General features: G+C 56.3%; 1 protein-coding gene and 1 long non-coding RNA gene across 3 annotated transcripts in view; one reads left to right on the forward strand and one right to left on the reverse strand.

Annotated features, from left to right (window-relative positions):
- Window positions 1-13,588, reverse strand: part of DNAH17 (dynein axonemal heavy chain 17) — a 150,057-nt gene that overhangs the window by 64,745 nt on the left and 71,724 nt on the right. For both annotated transcript variants that reach the window (XM_057300355.2, XM_008971540.4), the window contains exons 32-43: window positions 11,571-11,696; window positions 11,276-11,383; window positions 10,430-10,561; window positions 9,872-10,032; window positions 8,993-9,149; window positions 7,693-7,797; window positions 4,578-4,735; window positions 3,659-3,797; window positions 3,293-3,520; window positions 2,737-2,874; window positions 1,330-1,462; window positions 140-267 (exon numbers count right to left, since the gene is read on the reverse strand). In XM_057300355.2, coding sequence (XP_057156338.2) covers window positions 140-267; window positions 1,330-1,462; window positions 2,737-2,874; window positions 3,293-3,520; window positions 3,659-3,797; window positions 4,578-4,735; window positions 7,693-7,797; window positions 8,993-9,149; window positions 9,872-10,032; window positions 10,430-10,561; window positions 11,276-11,383; window positions 11,571-11,696 — 1,713 coding nt within the window. The remainder of the gene's footprint in view (window positions 1-139; window positions 268-1,329; window positions 1,463-2,736; window positions 2,875-3,292; window positions 3,521-3,658; window positions 3,798-4,577; window positions 4,736-7,692; window positions 7,798-8,992; window positions 9,150-9,871; window positions 10,033-10,429; window positions 10,562-11,275; window positions 11,384-11,570; window positions 11,697-13,588) is intronic.
- LOC117976632 (uncharacterized) lies at window positions 2,772-7,665 on the forward strand. Its single transcript, XR_004667392.2, has 3 exons — window positions 2,772-2,898; window positions 5,558-5,738; window positions 7,529-7,665. It is a non-coding gene; the product is annotated as an uncharacterized LOC117976632 (long non-coding RNA).

Genomic DNA, 13,588 nt, shown 5'->3' on the forward strand with positions numbered 1-13,588 from the left:
GCTTCCTGTGGAGTTCCAGACACGCCGCCTGCACCAAGCCTGGCGTGCAGGGCCTGAGTGCCCCGTAGGCGCCTCCCTGTGAGCCCCCGTCATCCCTGCCTTGGGTGGCCTTGGGGCTTAGAGTCCAGGGCCCGCGAACCTTGTTGTCATCCATGACTGTGTTGAGAGACTCGATCCACATGGGGTCTATGTCTCCATCAAGGATGATCCACTTGGGGCCGTCATGGGTGATGTTGGCCAGGTCTCGCATGATGGTGGAGAACAGGCCTGGGGGAGGCGCGTGGTATAACCCCGGGCCCTTCACTCCGGCCCCATTCCAGTCCCCACCAGTCCTGACCCTGGCCTCTCTCTCTGGGAGGGAGCCTGTCCCCTACTTCAGAGGAACAGCAGAGGCCCTCGGGTATGAGGTGCCCAGGCTCCCTGCCCTCTGTTCTCTGTGGCCTCCCTCCTACGTGCCCTCTCCATGCCTGAGGCCCTGCCTGTCCTCCTCCGACCCTGCACCCTCCCTGTCAGCCCCTCTTTGTGGCCCTGGCTGGCTCAGTTTTTCCAGGCTCAACATCCCACGGGGTGCAGCACCTGTGCACCCAGCCCTGTCCATCTGTCCACTCACACGCTCAGCAGAAGTCTGCGGAGCACGCTTCATGCGTCAGGCATGGAATGGAGCAAGGTGGGGGCTGGGGGTATAGAGCTTGACTTCTAGTAGGGGAAGTGAGCTGTACATGCAGAAGCCAGCAAAGGGGGACAGGGAAAGCGGGTCAGGGGCAGGGCCACTTCTGATGGGTAGGGTGCGGGGGACAGGCTAGGCACAGCCCTCCCCTAGGCTCCTGGTCAGGACCACCCTGCTCCCGCTGACTCCTCCTCAGCTCTCGCAGCTCCTTTCTGCAGCCCACTCTCCAACGTCCGGAGTTCCTTTCATAAAGTGCAAACCCAGTGACGCCACCTCCTGGGGGAAGCTTCTCCCCAGAGCCCACCGACTGAGGCCAGGGCTCCCCGGGCAGCCTCCAGCCTGCATGTCTGGGCTCCCATGCACTCCTCACGGGTCACACCCGTCCTTGCTCTGTCCTCTCCCCTTGGCCTGCTCAGGGCAGGCCTGCAGTCCTCACCGTCCCAGCTCCTGTGGCTCCCATTCCTTACCCCCCAGCCCGGGTGCTACGTGCCCACTGCTCCCCATAAACTTTGTTACCATGGTGCCACCATTGCAGGCCACGTGCCTGTGCGCCCCATCCTAGCCTGGGGAGGCTGGCCTTCCACGTGGGAATGGCTGAGCACACGCTCACTGCACTGGACCAGGAGTGCCCCTGCAGCCTATCTCGGGACCACCCTCGTTACCATCTTTCCATTCCCTGGTCGCTGGGTTGATGATGCCAAAGAGCTCGTCGCAGGTGACGGCCTTGGGGTCCAGGTCCACGGCGACCGGCTTCCTCTTCAGGTTCTGATAGGTCTTGTTGAGGGATTTGAGGACCTGGCGAAGGTGGGGGTCACTCACGTGTGACTCCATGTTCCTGGCACATCCTGCCCCACTAGCCTCAGGACCATGGGTGGGCCTGGATTTTTTTTTTTTTTTTTTTTTGAGATGGAGTTTCACTCTTGTCGCCGAGGCTGGAGTGCAGTGGTGTGATCTCAGCTCACTGCAACCTCTGCCTCAGGGTTCAAGTGATTCTCTTGCCTCAGCTTCCCAAGTAGCTGGGATTACAGGCGCCCATGACCACACCCGGCTAATTTTTGTATTTTTAGTAGAGACAGGGTTTCACCATGTTGGTCAGGCTGGTCTCGAACTCCTGATCTCAGGTGATCAGCCCGCCTTGGCCTCCCAAAGTGTTGGGATTACAGGAGTGAGCCGCTGCGCCCGGCCCTGGATGCCTTTTATGAACCACCAGGCTGAACCCTTCTCTGGATCACGTTTGCTCTGGAGACACATAGGTGAGTTTACATCCCCAACCATGGCTGAGGCGAAGGTGGCCTGGGTGATGGGAAGCTAACTGTTCACTGTGCGTGTCTGCAGCCCGCAGAGAGCTGCTTGCCCTAGACTGTGCGAGGTTCTGAAAACATTCACATTCCTTTCTTCCTCATGGTACAAGTAATACGCACTCACTGAGAAACCATCTAGGAAAACTCCCCACAATCCTCCATTCAGGGAAAAGGAGCTTTAAAGACACGGTTGAGGACATTTCCTGTATGTGTATGTCCGAATTCCTTTTTAGGAAACTGGGTCCATGCAGCCTCTGCCTTTTAAAACATCACTTGTGGTGAGCTTCCCCGTGTGACTGGCGTTGGGAGTGATCTCAAACAATAGCAGAAGGGTCCAGCCTGTGGGCCTCTGGCTGGACACTTGGCTGGCATGGAATTTTCCACATCACAGACATCAGTCACATCGGCCACCACCCTCCGCATGTCACCACTCCCTAGGCCATGGCAGGCGACAGGAGGGCGATGGGTCGGGCCGGCCACAGGGACAGGGAGACAAGTGACTGACGTCAAGGAGAGAAGAGCAGGAAGACAAGGAGGAACAGGGAGGGAGGCCTCACCCAGGGATCAGGGATCAGGGGCTGTGGCAGCTCCTCCCCTCCTCCTCGGCCCCCAGCTTCCTCCCTGACCCATGACTCAGGCCAGAGGGCTCCCGGGATGTACTGGGTTGGGGTCTCCGGGGTGGTGGGGAGTGATGGAGGGCCGACCCTTCGCCCCAGCCCTCCCCCACCATGCCGGATCCCTGCAGGGTCCCTGGAGCGGGTGACACACCTGAGATTTGCCGCTGCCCGCGTTCCCGACGACGAACACGGAGTGGCGGACCTGCAGCAGCTCCTCCAGCTGCACCACCTTCAGCACGAAGCTGTCCTCCGCCTGCAGCTTGAGCTCCACGATGCTCTGCTTGATGATCTGGGGAGACACGGATGAGGCCGGGTGAGGAACTGAAGCAGCTTTTCTTTCTTCTCGCTGGGAGGCTGGGGGGCTTCCTGCCCCGTGGGGGAGATGATAAAGGCGCCCTTGCCCTCCGACGCACGTGCGTTTGCAAGTTCTGCTGTCAATGCCGAGAGTTGACATAGCTCCACCGCGACCTCGTGCAGGGGGTCGGTTTGCCCGAAGCCCCCCAGCCTCAGCTGAGAGAGTGACCTCCCCCAGCACTGACAGGGTGGGGCTGGCCAGGGCCACGGCGGCAGCTGTGGCTCAGAGATCTCCTTGTAGCATCGGGAAAAGTGCGTGTGTGACACGGGTCTCCACCCGTCCAACATCAGTGGGAAGGAAGCCCCAGCCACGCAGGCTTCTCCGGACAGACCCGAGGCCCAGGAGTCCCGACCTTTTCAAAATTCAGGTCTCGTTTCCGAGGCACGTCCAGAGCCGGGAAGAGGTCCCCGATCAGTCCCATGAATACGGGCAGGTCGTCTGTCACAATCTTGGGGATGTTGAAGTCTCTCAGCGCCCGCATGAGCACCTGGTCCTCTGCCCGGCTGGGGTCACCCCTCTTCAGGGAGCCGGCCACCACCAGCACAGACTTGATGGCTCTCAGGCCCCAGTCGTAATGATCCTGCAGGCAGTGGGCACAGGTGGGCAGACGTGAGCTCACCTTCCTGCGGCCAGCAGGCAGGTCTGGAAGCCAACCCTGGCTGCTGCCCGCATCTCAACCTCCCACCCGCACCCGCCGTGAGCTCCAGGACACACACACCTGCTTCGAGAGCAGCTCCTTGCACAAGGTGTACAGGGTGATGAACTTCCTGGCCAGAAGGCGGGCTTCCAGAAAGCCCTCGGCCACCAGCATGATCTCACATATCAGTTCGAAGTCGGGGACGACCATGGCACAGGGCCTGGGGAGGTCAGCGGTGCCTGTGGGCTTCTGCCCACTCCCTCCCCCACCTACACCCCTGCCTGTCCCTCTTCACCTAGGAGAGCACACCTCGACTGCCAGGTAGACCACAGCAGAGTGTTGAACCTTCGGTCCTGGAGCCGGGCTCCCAGCCCGCCTGCTCCCTACTTCCCTCCTCCTCCCACATCATCCGCTGGCTGCACCTTCAGGCCCCCTGAGAGCCACCCCAACCCCCCAACCCTGCTTTCCATCACTGTGTCCCAGGTGCGGTCCTCCCACCCAGGGGAAGACAGAGCGCTTTCTAAGGAGGCCCTCGCCTGCCTCATCCTGGGAGTGTTTTTTTTTGTTTTTTGTTTTTCTTGAGACAGAGTTTCGCTCTTGTTGCCCAGGCTGGAGTGCAATGGTGCCATCCCAGCTCACTGCAACCTCCGCCTCCCAGGTTCAAGCGATTCTCCTGCCTCAGCCTCCCGAGTAGCTGTGATTACAGGCATGCACCACCACACCGAGCTAATTTTTGTATTTTTAGCAGGGACAGGGTTTCACCATCTTGACCGGGCTGGTCTTGAACTCCTGACCTCAGGTGATCCACCCTCCTCGGCCGCCCAAAGTGCTGACATTACAGGAGTGAGTTACTGTGCCCGGCCATCTTGGGAGCTTTTGATGACTTCTTCCCTCCCCAGCTTGCCCTCTGCCCCTCCCCTCTGCCCACTCCTTGGCACTGGGACGCTGCTGTGGCCGGCCTGGCTCACTGCAGCCACTCACTTTCACCTGGGCCACGTACCTGAATAAGGCTTTTAGGTTCTCAGGCAGCTCCGCGCGTCCGGCGTACCCAGGGTTCATGGTGATGAAGATACCGACGGTGGGAATGAGGCCTATGATCTCTCCCAGGAAACTGAATGTTTTTTTCTTGGCCCGAATTGCATCCTGGACACATTTTACCTGCACGGTTGGTGACACAGACATGTTAGCATGGAAATGGCCAGCTTCCACACGCCAGAGAGGCCTTCACATATATTAAAGCATGAGGCTGCGAATTTGCACCTGCAAATTCAAACCTCCTAGTTTCTTTTTTAAATTAAGCCTTTTATTTTTGAGAAATTTGTAGATTTGCATGCCATGTAGGAAATAATACAGAGGGCCAGGCACAGTGGCTCACACCTGTAATCCCAGCACTTTGGGAGGCTGAGGCTGGAGAATGATTTGAGCCCAGCCTAGGCAACATAGCAAGACCCTGTCTCAACAAAAAATACAAAAGACAGTGATTGGGGAGAAGAAAAAAAATACAAAGGCAATTCTGCGTACTCTCTGCCCCATGTACCCTGATGGGAACATCTTGCCTAATGACAGTACCAGTCACAGCGGGGGTGGTGGTGGGGGGGAGGGTGGGCGCGACACTGAGGCCAGCATTGCTGTCACCATGGGGTGATAACCCTCTTATAGCCACACCCACTTCCCTCTTGCCCCCTTCCCTCCCTTTGACCCCTGGCAACCGTGTCCTTTTTTTCTGTGATTTAGTCATTTCATGGATGTTATATAAGTGGAATTGTATCATACACGATCTTCCCAGATGGACTTTTTTTTTTTTTTTTTTTTTTAATACAGAGTGGCACTCTGTTGCCCAGGCTGGAGTGCAGTGGCGTGGTCTCGGCTCACTGCAAGCTCTGCCTCCTAGGTTCATGCCATTCTCCTGCCTCAGCCTCCCGAGTAGCTGGGACTACAGGCGCCCGCCACCACGCCCGGCTAATTTTTTGTATTTTTTAGTAGAGACAGGGTTTCACCATGCTAGCCAGGATGGTCTCGATCTCCTGACCTCGTGATCTGCCTGCCTCGGCCTCCCAAAGTACTGGGATTACAGGCGTGAGCCACCGCGCCCGGCCCCCAGATGGACTTTTATCACTCAGCAAAATTCTCTGGAGATGCACCCAGGCTGTTGCAGGAAACAGTAAGTATTTCAACACCTTGTCCCTGCTGAGTGGGGTTCCACTCCCAGCCCTTTTCTGTCCTGTTACTACTCTGGCAATGACCTGTCAGAGGACTGGTTAGCGGCCACCTCCGTATCAGACAGTCTTGAAGGCCAACTGTCAGCTACGAGGTTAAACCTAGAGCATCAGGGGCCGTTGCCTGCTTGAGGTGTCCTCTGGAAACCTGCAGAAGACAGCTGTGTCTCTCCAAGTCGCCACTTGAGGGGGCCCAATACTCGTGGTAAAGCTGCTCCCAGCACCTGCCTTTCCCTGTCTTCCCCAGGACAGCCAAGTCCTGGTGCCCTGGTGATCCCAGACACCCCCATGCCCAGTCTGCTGAGCGTGCAGCTCATCCCCTGGCAGGACTGGGGCCCTTCGGAACAGCACCACTTCCGCCTAGGCCAAGCCTCTCCTGTGGCCTCCATTGGAGCCCGTGAACATTCAGTGCCCGGAGTAGGGGCTATATAAATATTCTGGGGTTTGTTCATGGACGTCAGAGGTGCTCAGCAGCTCTGCTCCTGTGCTGGGGGCAAGGGAGAGGGTCCCCACGGCAACAGCCAGCACTGCCCATGGTTTGGGGTCCCCATTCTCTTGGTCATGGGGCCTCCAGCCCTGGGGCTGGGGAATGACTGAGGCAGAGGGAGCATAAGGAGAGGAGGAAGCAGCCACCCCAGGCACCTCTAATCCCGCTGGCAGAGCTGTGTCACCAACACCGCTTTACAGATTCGAAGGTGGAGGCACAGGGAGTCCACATCACTGCCAAGCCGAGAGTCAGGGGTTAAGTTGGTGTATAAAGCAGGCTCTCAGCTGGGCACGATGGCTCACGCCTGTAATCCCAGCAGTTTGGGAGGCCGAGGTGGGTGGATCACCTGAGGTCAGGAGTTCAAGACCAGCCTGACCAACATGGAGAAACCCCATCTCTACTAAAAATACAAAATTAGCCGGGCGTGGTGGTGCACGCCTGCAATCCCAGCTACTCGGGAGGCTGAGGCAGGAGAATTGCTTGAACCCGGGAGGCGGAGGTTCAGTGAACCGAGAATGCGCCATTGCACTCCAGCCTGGGCAACAAGAGTAAAACTCCATCTCAAAAAACAAAACAAAAATAAATAAATAAATAAATAAAGCAGGCTCTCCACCCAGGTTGTGGGGCTTGAGCAGCCCAGGAGGCATTTGCACATCCACACCCCACATGCTCCTGGTCTATCCTGGGGTGAGAGGACCTCGAAACCGTCAACACCCTGACTTGTGTTTCCTTTTGGAAGAGCACAATTGTCCCAGGCCGCTAGGTCGGCCTCCACTTACCTTAGAGAGCCCAGTGCTTCTCAACCCCCAGCATGAGTCAGGATCACCTGAGGCATTTGTTCAAAATGCAGAAATGCTCCTCCTAACAAGTGGGGCCCACGCTGGAGATTTTAACAAGCATCAGTGGGGGCGGGGCGCTGGCCCAGGCTGCTCCCCAATCCGAAGTCCCTGCACCCAGGTCGCCCCAGCCACTCCGCTGCACGCTCTGTGCCCCGGCATGGTTGTTCCCAAAACACACGGGCACATTTCCTCCCTCCTCCTCTTCCTCCCTCTCCCCCTCCTTTCTTTCTTTCCTGCCATTCCCTTTCAGCACCTCCTATGCCCAGCTCCGCTGATACCAGTAACAAAGCACTTTGTCTTTCTTTCCTAAGCAAAATTAATTATTCTCCCACCTGTATTTTGTTACACGTATGCTACCGTACATGTAACCTGTAATCTGATTCTGTTTTCAATGTGTTTGCCTAACCAGGCTGCGGGACCCTGGAGGGCAAGAGCTCAATGGCACCACACCACCCTTCGGTGCTTGGAACGTTGCAGAGAGGCAAGGAGGGTCTATCTGGCGTGTGAGGTCACAGGAAAGCTGACGAGCCCGTTACCCGACGTGACCCCGAGGCCGCAGGCAGGGGACTTTACCTGCACGGCAATCACAGACAAGACTTCCACTGAGATGCGATTAAACTCGTCAAAGCAGCCCCAGGCTCCCGTCTGGGCCAGGCCCTTGTAGATATTTCCACAGGACTGGAAAGGGCGAGATGGAGAAAGGAAGAGCTGGGAGGGTGGCAGGGAGGGCGGGCACTGCAGGGGCCTCCCCCTGCCTCTTCAGCTGTGTTTTCTCTTCCCAAAGCTTGCTCAGGCCCCGGTGCATTGGAGCCTTCTGCAGGCCAGCAGGCAGGTCAGCTTACTGCCCAGGGTAACACCGTGGGGGGCTGGGTACAAGGAAGAGCCCGTCCTTTCACCCTTGACTCCCAGACCCCAGGATGGAGACTTCCTGGAGTCCCTAACGAGGGGGCTCAGAGAGGCACATTTAAGTTCTAAACCTTGCATGTTTTCTCAGCCCTTTTCTTTCTTGCGTGGAGAGGAGAGGGAGTCCTCTAAGGCGGGCTGGGGGCACGTCTAGCAGGCCGGAGGCTTTCCCTCAAGACATCTGCATCACTCTAGGCCCCACCTGGGCAATCAGAAGGACTCGTCCCATCTACACCTGGGATTCCAGGTGGATGTTAAGTCCCTTCTAGGGAGATCCGACTTCAGATTTCACTTTTCTAAAATCCAGGAGGCGGATGTGGACTGCGTGGCCCTGACAGTGAACATGGGCTGCTGGTCCCATCCTCAGCCTCAGGAGGGGGCCCCCAGATTGTGGGGCTCAGATCCAAGCTGGGGAGGGGAGACCCTCTGCAGGCCTAGGGTCCAAAACTCAAAGTTCCATCCCCCTTGCCTTCCCGTCTTGCAAGAGGCTGCTGCAGCCTGGAGCTCCGAGGTATCCCCTTCCCCTCCCTGGCCTCCTGTGAGCCGACGATGTCCTGTGCAGGCTCTAATGACTGATGGGACCGGGCCCATCCCCTGCTCCCCTCCCAAACCCACCTGGACACTGCTTGTACCCCACACCCCATGCTGAACCATGAGGGAGGTGCTCACCCCTGTGCGGAGTCCCCAGTTCGGGGCAATCTTAACAACTGAAATTGAGACAGGGTCACCTCCAGGGCAGGGGCTGGGGCAGGACATTTGGGGCTGCGTCTGTCCACCCTGGAAGTCTTTCCAGAGGGACCACCTGAGGGGGATGCTACCAGCAAGTGGGGGCCCTGGCACCTCCTCTCCAGTGCCATTCACAGGTATCCAGAGATCTGGAGTTTACTGTGGGGCCTCGGAGGACAGGGTGCTAGGATCTGCTTCTATAAAAGAAGACTCTGGGTCCCTCCTCCGGACCCCGGCCGCGTACCTTGTAGTCCATCTGCTCGGAGCAGTTGAAGACGTAGACCATGGTGCCCAGGGCTCTGCCCAGGTCCTTGGTCGTCTCAGTCTTGCCGGTCCCAGCGGGGCCGGCGGGGGCTCCACCCATGATGAGATGGAGGGACTGGGTCAGGGTGATATAGCACCTGCAAGTGACCACAGGTAAGCGCGTGTGCCAGTGACCCCATGGCCTCCCTGCTTTTATTTTTTTGAGACAGAGTCTCACTCTGTCACCCAGGCTGGAGTGCAGTGGTACAATCTTGGCTCACTGCAACCTCTGCCTCCTGGGTTCAAATGATTCTCATGCCTCAGCCTCCCAAGTAGCTGGGACTATAGGCGCCTGCCACCATGCCCAGCTAATTTTTGTATTTTCAGTAGAGATGAGGTTTTGCCATGTTGGCCAGGCTGGTCTCGAACTCCTGACCTCAGGTGATCCACCCACCTCGCCCTCCCAAAGTGCTGGGATTATAGGCATGAGCCCCAGGAGACACATGGGAGAGGGCAGAAAACCTTCAGGTGTGAAGGAGGAACCACAACCGTGGAGCAGAGGCAGCCCAGGTGCCTTTCCCACCTGTGGCATTCAGGGAGGTGGGCACTGCTACGACAACCAGAGTCTGCTCATGAGGGTCCATAAAACGTGACCCCAACTCAGCAGGCCCACAGAGGGGTGCAGGAACTCTCCCAAGGCCACACAGCCAGTGCTAGAACAAGGACACGGTGGTAGAACTGAATGTGAACACAGGTCCACCTGACGCAAATGCCCAGTCCTTCCAGCCTCCACAGCTGACATCCAAGTCGGACAGTTCCAAGAATCATGGGGAAGGGACCCACCAAGAACACATGTGAGTTACTCAGGGACGGGCCTCACCTGTCAGTGAGTGGGGTGATGACCAGCCGCGGCGTGTTGCCCAGATACTCATAGGAATACTGGATTTGGGCATCGCAGATGTTGGCAAAGCAGTGTCGCTTCTCTTCGTCCCAGCGATGCCGGAGCTGGGCCTGCCAGGTGAAGGCCTGAGAACTCTCCACCTGCAGGATGATTCGGAGCTCTTGTTGCCAGGTGGAATACAAGAGCTAGGGCTGGCTAAGGAAGGCCAGCATGCCTCCAAGGCCGGTCCCGGGGTGCCCAGGGAACCCTCCCTGGCCCTCTTTCCCCCTCCAGCACCCACATCCAACTGTATGGCCACCCTCAGTGGAATCTCGCTACAGAATGGCACTTCCAATGGGCGGGCACCGCTCATCTGACTGCTGTGTGTTGCTCACCAGGGGTGAGTCCGGGCAAGGAGGTTAGGAGGCAGCTGCAGCCAGCAACAGAGTCAGTGCCCCAGGAAGAGGAAGTGGCAGGGTCTGAAGTCCCTGAATGCACTGCCCTGAACCCGGTGTCCCCTTGCCCTTCCCCTGGCCCCTGGGACAGGGGCGCTCATGCCTTGGCCACGATCATTTTGGCCACCACGTCCCGTGCGTGCACGTCGATGGTGCAGATGGTCATGATCTTCATCCTGTCGCCAGCGTTGAGGTTCCCAAGGAGCAGCGTGATGAGTACATTCAGCTGGCTAATCTGCGGGGGAGAGTGCCTTCGATGAGACACCACAGGTGCCCACATGCACTGGGGGGTCTTGTGGCTGGGTGCCCACAGCTGCATAGGGAACACCACCATGCTTTTGTTTACAGTAATGAAAAACAAGAGCGCCCTCGGTAGGCCCCAGCCAGGCACTGGTTTCACCAGGGTGCGGCCCTGATGGGACACCTTGCAGTGGCTAGCACTACTACGGACGTAGTAGAAGGAAATTCAAGGCCACGAGAGAGGGTGGATGAGAATCAAAAACAGCTGACTTTAACGCCATCCAGAGTCTGTATATTTTTACATATAAATCAATTATACACACACAGAGTGGCAGGTTGCATAAGGGCCCTGCAGTGTCATGCTTGGGTTGTGGAATTACAGGTAAATTCTCCTTTTCAAGATGATCTTTTGTTTCCATATTTCTAACCAAGGACATTTTTTTTAAGACTCTCAGTAGCATTTGCCAATTTTCAGGCGAGAAATCAAAGTACATATTTCTGAAGGTGTCTGTTACTCGTGGGGAGAGGTGCCTGGGGCTCTGGTGCGTGGCTATTTGGCCTGTGGAAACGATGGTTTTGCGGGGCTCAGCCTCTGAGAAGAAGCCGCTCCAGGTACTCGCCCGGCAGGTTTCAGAAGGATACACGGGCCCATGCACCTGCTTTTTAAACAAGTTTTAAAAACGTAACTAACTACACACTAGTAACACACCTGCTTTTTGTTATAATCTTTGATAGCGTTTTCATAGCCTTCCTCCAGCCTGGCAAATGCCAGGCCCACCTCGGTCGTCCACCAGATCTGGGTGCAAGTCAGGGCCACCTGAAAGTACATACCCCCCATTGCCCACGCAGTGAGCGATCGCTGGCGCCCGCTAACGCAGACGCTCCTGCTGAAAGCTTAGACGGTTTTCCAGGGGACCACAGTTAACAGGGGAGCCCATGAACGCAAAGAAACTCGCCCCTTATCTCAGCCACGAGGCACTGCCGAGTCCCCACCCGCCTCAGACCTGGGCTGGGTAGTCCAGGATCCACTGCTCCCTCGGCTTCTCTTCGTAGGTCACCACGGCCTCTGGGATTTCGTGCCGGAGGGTAGAGCACATTCGGTCCAGCACTCGATTCAGCCACACTTCCACCTGGGGACGGGAGCCACGGTGACCAATACAGCCAGGTGTGCCTGCCTCTAGTTCCAATAATTTTGTTTGTATTTGTTGTAAAGAAAAACATTTGTCATCATCCTCATCCCAGGGGCAGACAGGTCAAGGATTTTACAGAGCAGTAACAGTGACACACCTTTTCTTTTCTTTTTTTTTTTTTTAAGACGGAGTCTGCTCTGTCACCCAGGCTGGAGTGCAGTGGCATGATCTCGGCTCATTGCAAGCTCCACCTCCCGGGTTCACGCCGTTCTCCTGCCTCAGCCTCCCGAGTAGCTGGGACTACAGGTGCCCGCCACCACTCCCGGCATTTTTTTTTTTTTTTGTATTTTTAGTAGAGGTGGGGTTTCACCATGTTAGCCAGGATGGTCTCGATCTCCTGACCTCATGATCCGCCCGCCTCGGCCTCCTAAAGTGCTGGGATTACAGGCATGAGCCACCACGCTCGGCCACACATTTTCTTCTTAAATTGAGATAGGATCTCGCTCTGCTGCCCCGGCTGCTGTGCAGTAACTGCAGTCCTGGCTCACTGCAGCCTCCACCTGTGGGCTCAAGCAATGCTTCCACCTCAGCCTCTCAAGCAACTGGGACTACAGGTGTGCACCACCACACCCGGCTAATCAAAGACTCACTTAAAAAATGTGGCTGGGGTCCAGGCACAGTGGCTCACGTCTGTAATCCCAGCACTTTGGGAGGCTGAGGCAGGTGGATCACCTGAGGTCAGGAGTTCAAAACCAGCCTGGCCAACATGGTGAAAACCCATCTCTACTAAAAATACAAAAATTAGCCGGGCATGGTGGCAGGCACCTGTAATCCTAGGTACTCTGGAGGCTTAGACAGGAGAATCACTTGAACCCGAGAAGTGGAGGTTGCAGTGAGCCAAGATCGTGCCATTGCACTCCAGCCTGGGCGACAAGAGTGAGACTCCATCTCAAAAACAAACAAACAAACAAAAAACAAATGAACAAAAAAAAACCATACTCACAAAAGTAACTGCTACTGGGAGAAAAAAACCCTCAAGTGGACATGACGGTAGATTTTTTTTTTGGAGATGAAGTCTCACTCTATTAACCAGACTGGAGTGTAGTGGCGTGATCTCGGCTCACTGCAACCTCTGTCTCCCAAGTTCAAGTGACTCTCATGCCTCAACCTCCCGAGTAGCTGGGACTACAGGTGTCTGCCACCACACCTGGTTAATTTTTGTATTTTTAGTAGAGACCAGTTTCGCCATGTTGGCCAGGCTGGTCTTGAACTCCCGACCTCAGATGATCCGCCCACCTCGACCTCCCAAAGTGCTGGGATTATTGGCATGAGCTACCGCGCCCGGCCAGATTTTTCCTTTTAACTGTAAACACAGTGCAGGCAGGCCTCGCTGTGGTCTGCAGTTCTGTTTGTAAGGGGTAAGCCCAGGAAGCGAATCTAGACAGATGCTGTCACCACCCCACCCACCCCATCCACGCAGAGCAGGCCACGTGTGTGCTGTGTTCAACTCTTTGAATCTCAGGTTTTCTCGAGACTTTTTTTTTTCTTCCTACAACTGATTTACCTCTGCATTGTATTTTCCTCAGGCTGATGTTAAAATGGTTTCTATTGCTTGATCAATAGTTGGGTAATGAGACAGGGGAGTGGGCAGCCCGGAAGTTTTCTGACGGCAGAAGGAGCCCACCCTGAGCTGGGGGACACGCTTGCTGGGGAAGGAAGAGGCTGTGGAGACCACTCTGAGTGGTGGGCTGTGCAGCCGATTATTTCAGACAGGTGATGGGAATTGGCAGTTCAGAGATGTGCAACCCCTTTTAAAGCAGTCCCTTTGGCAAAAGCCATGGAAAGGATTCAATGATATTAACAAGGCTTTTTTTTTTTTTTTTTGAGACGGA

This window comes from Pan paniscus, chromosome 19 (assembly GCF_029289425.2).
Source record: "Pan paniscus chromosome 19, NHGRI_mPanPan1-v2.0_pri, whole genome shotgun sequence".
In the NCBI taxonomy this organism is placed as follows: Eukaryota; Metazoa; Chordata; class Mammalia; order Primates; family Hominidae; genus Pan; species Pan paniscus.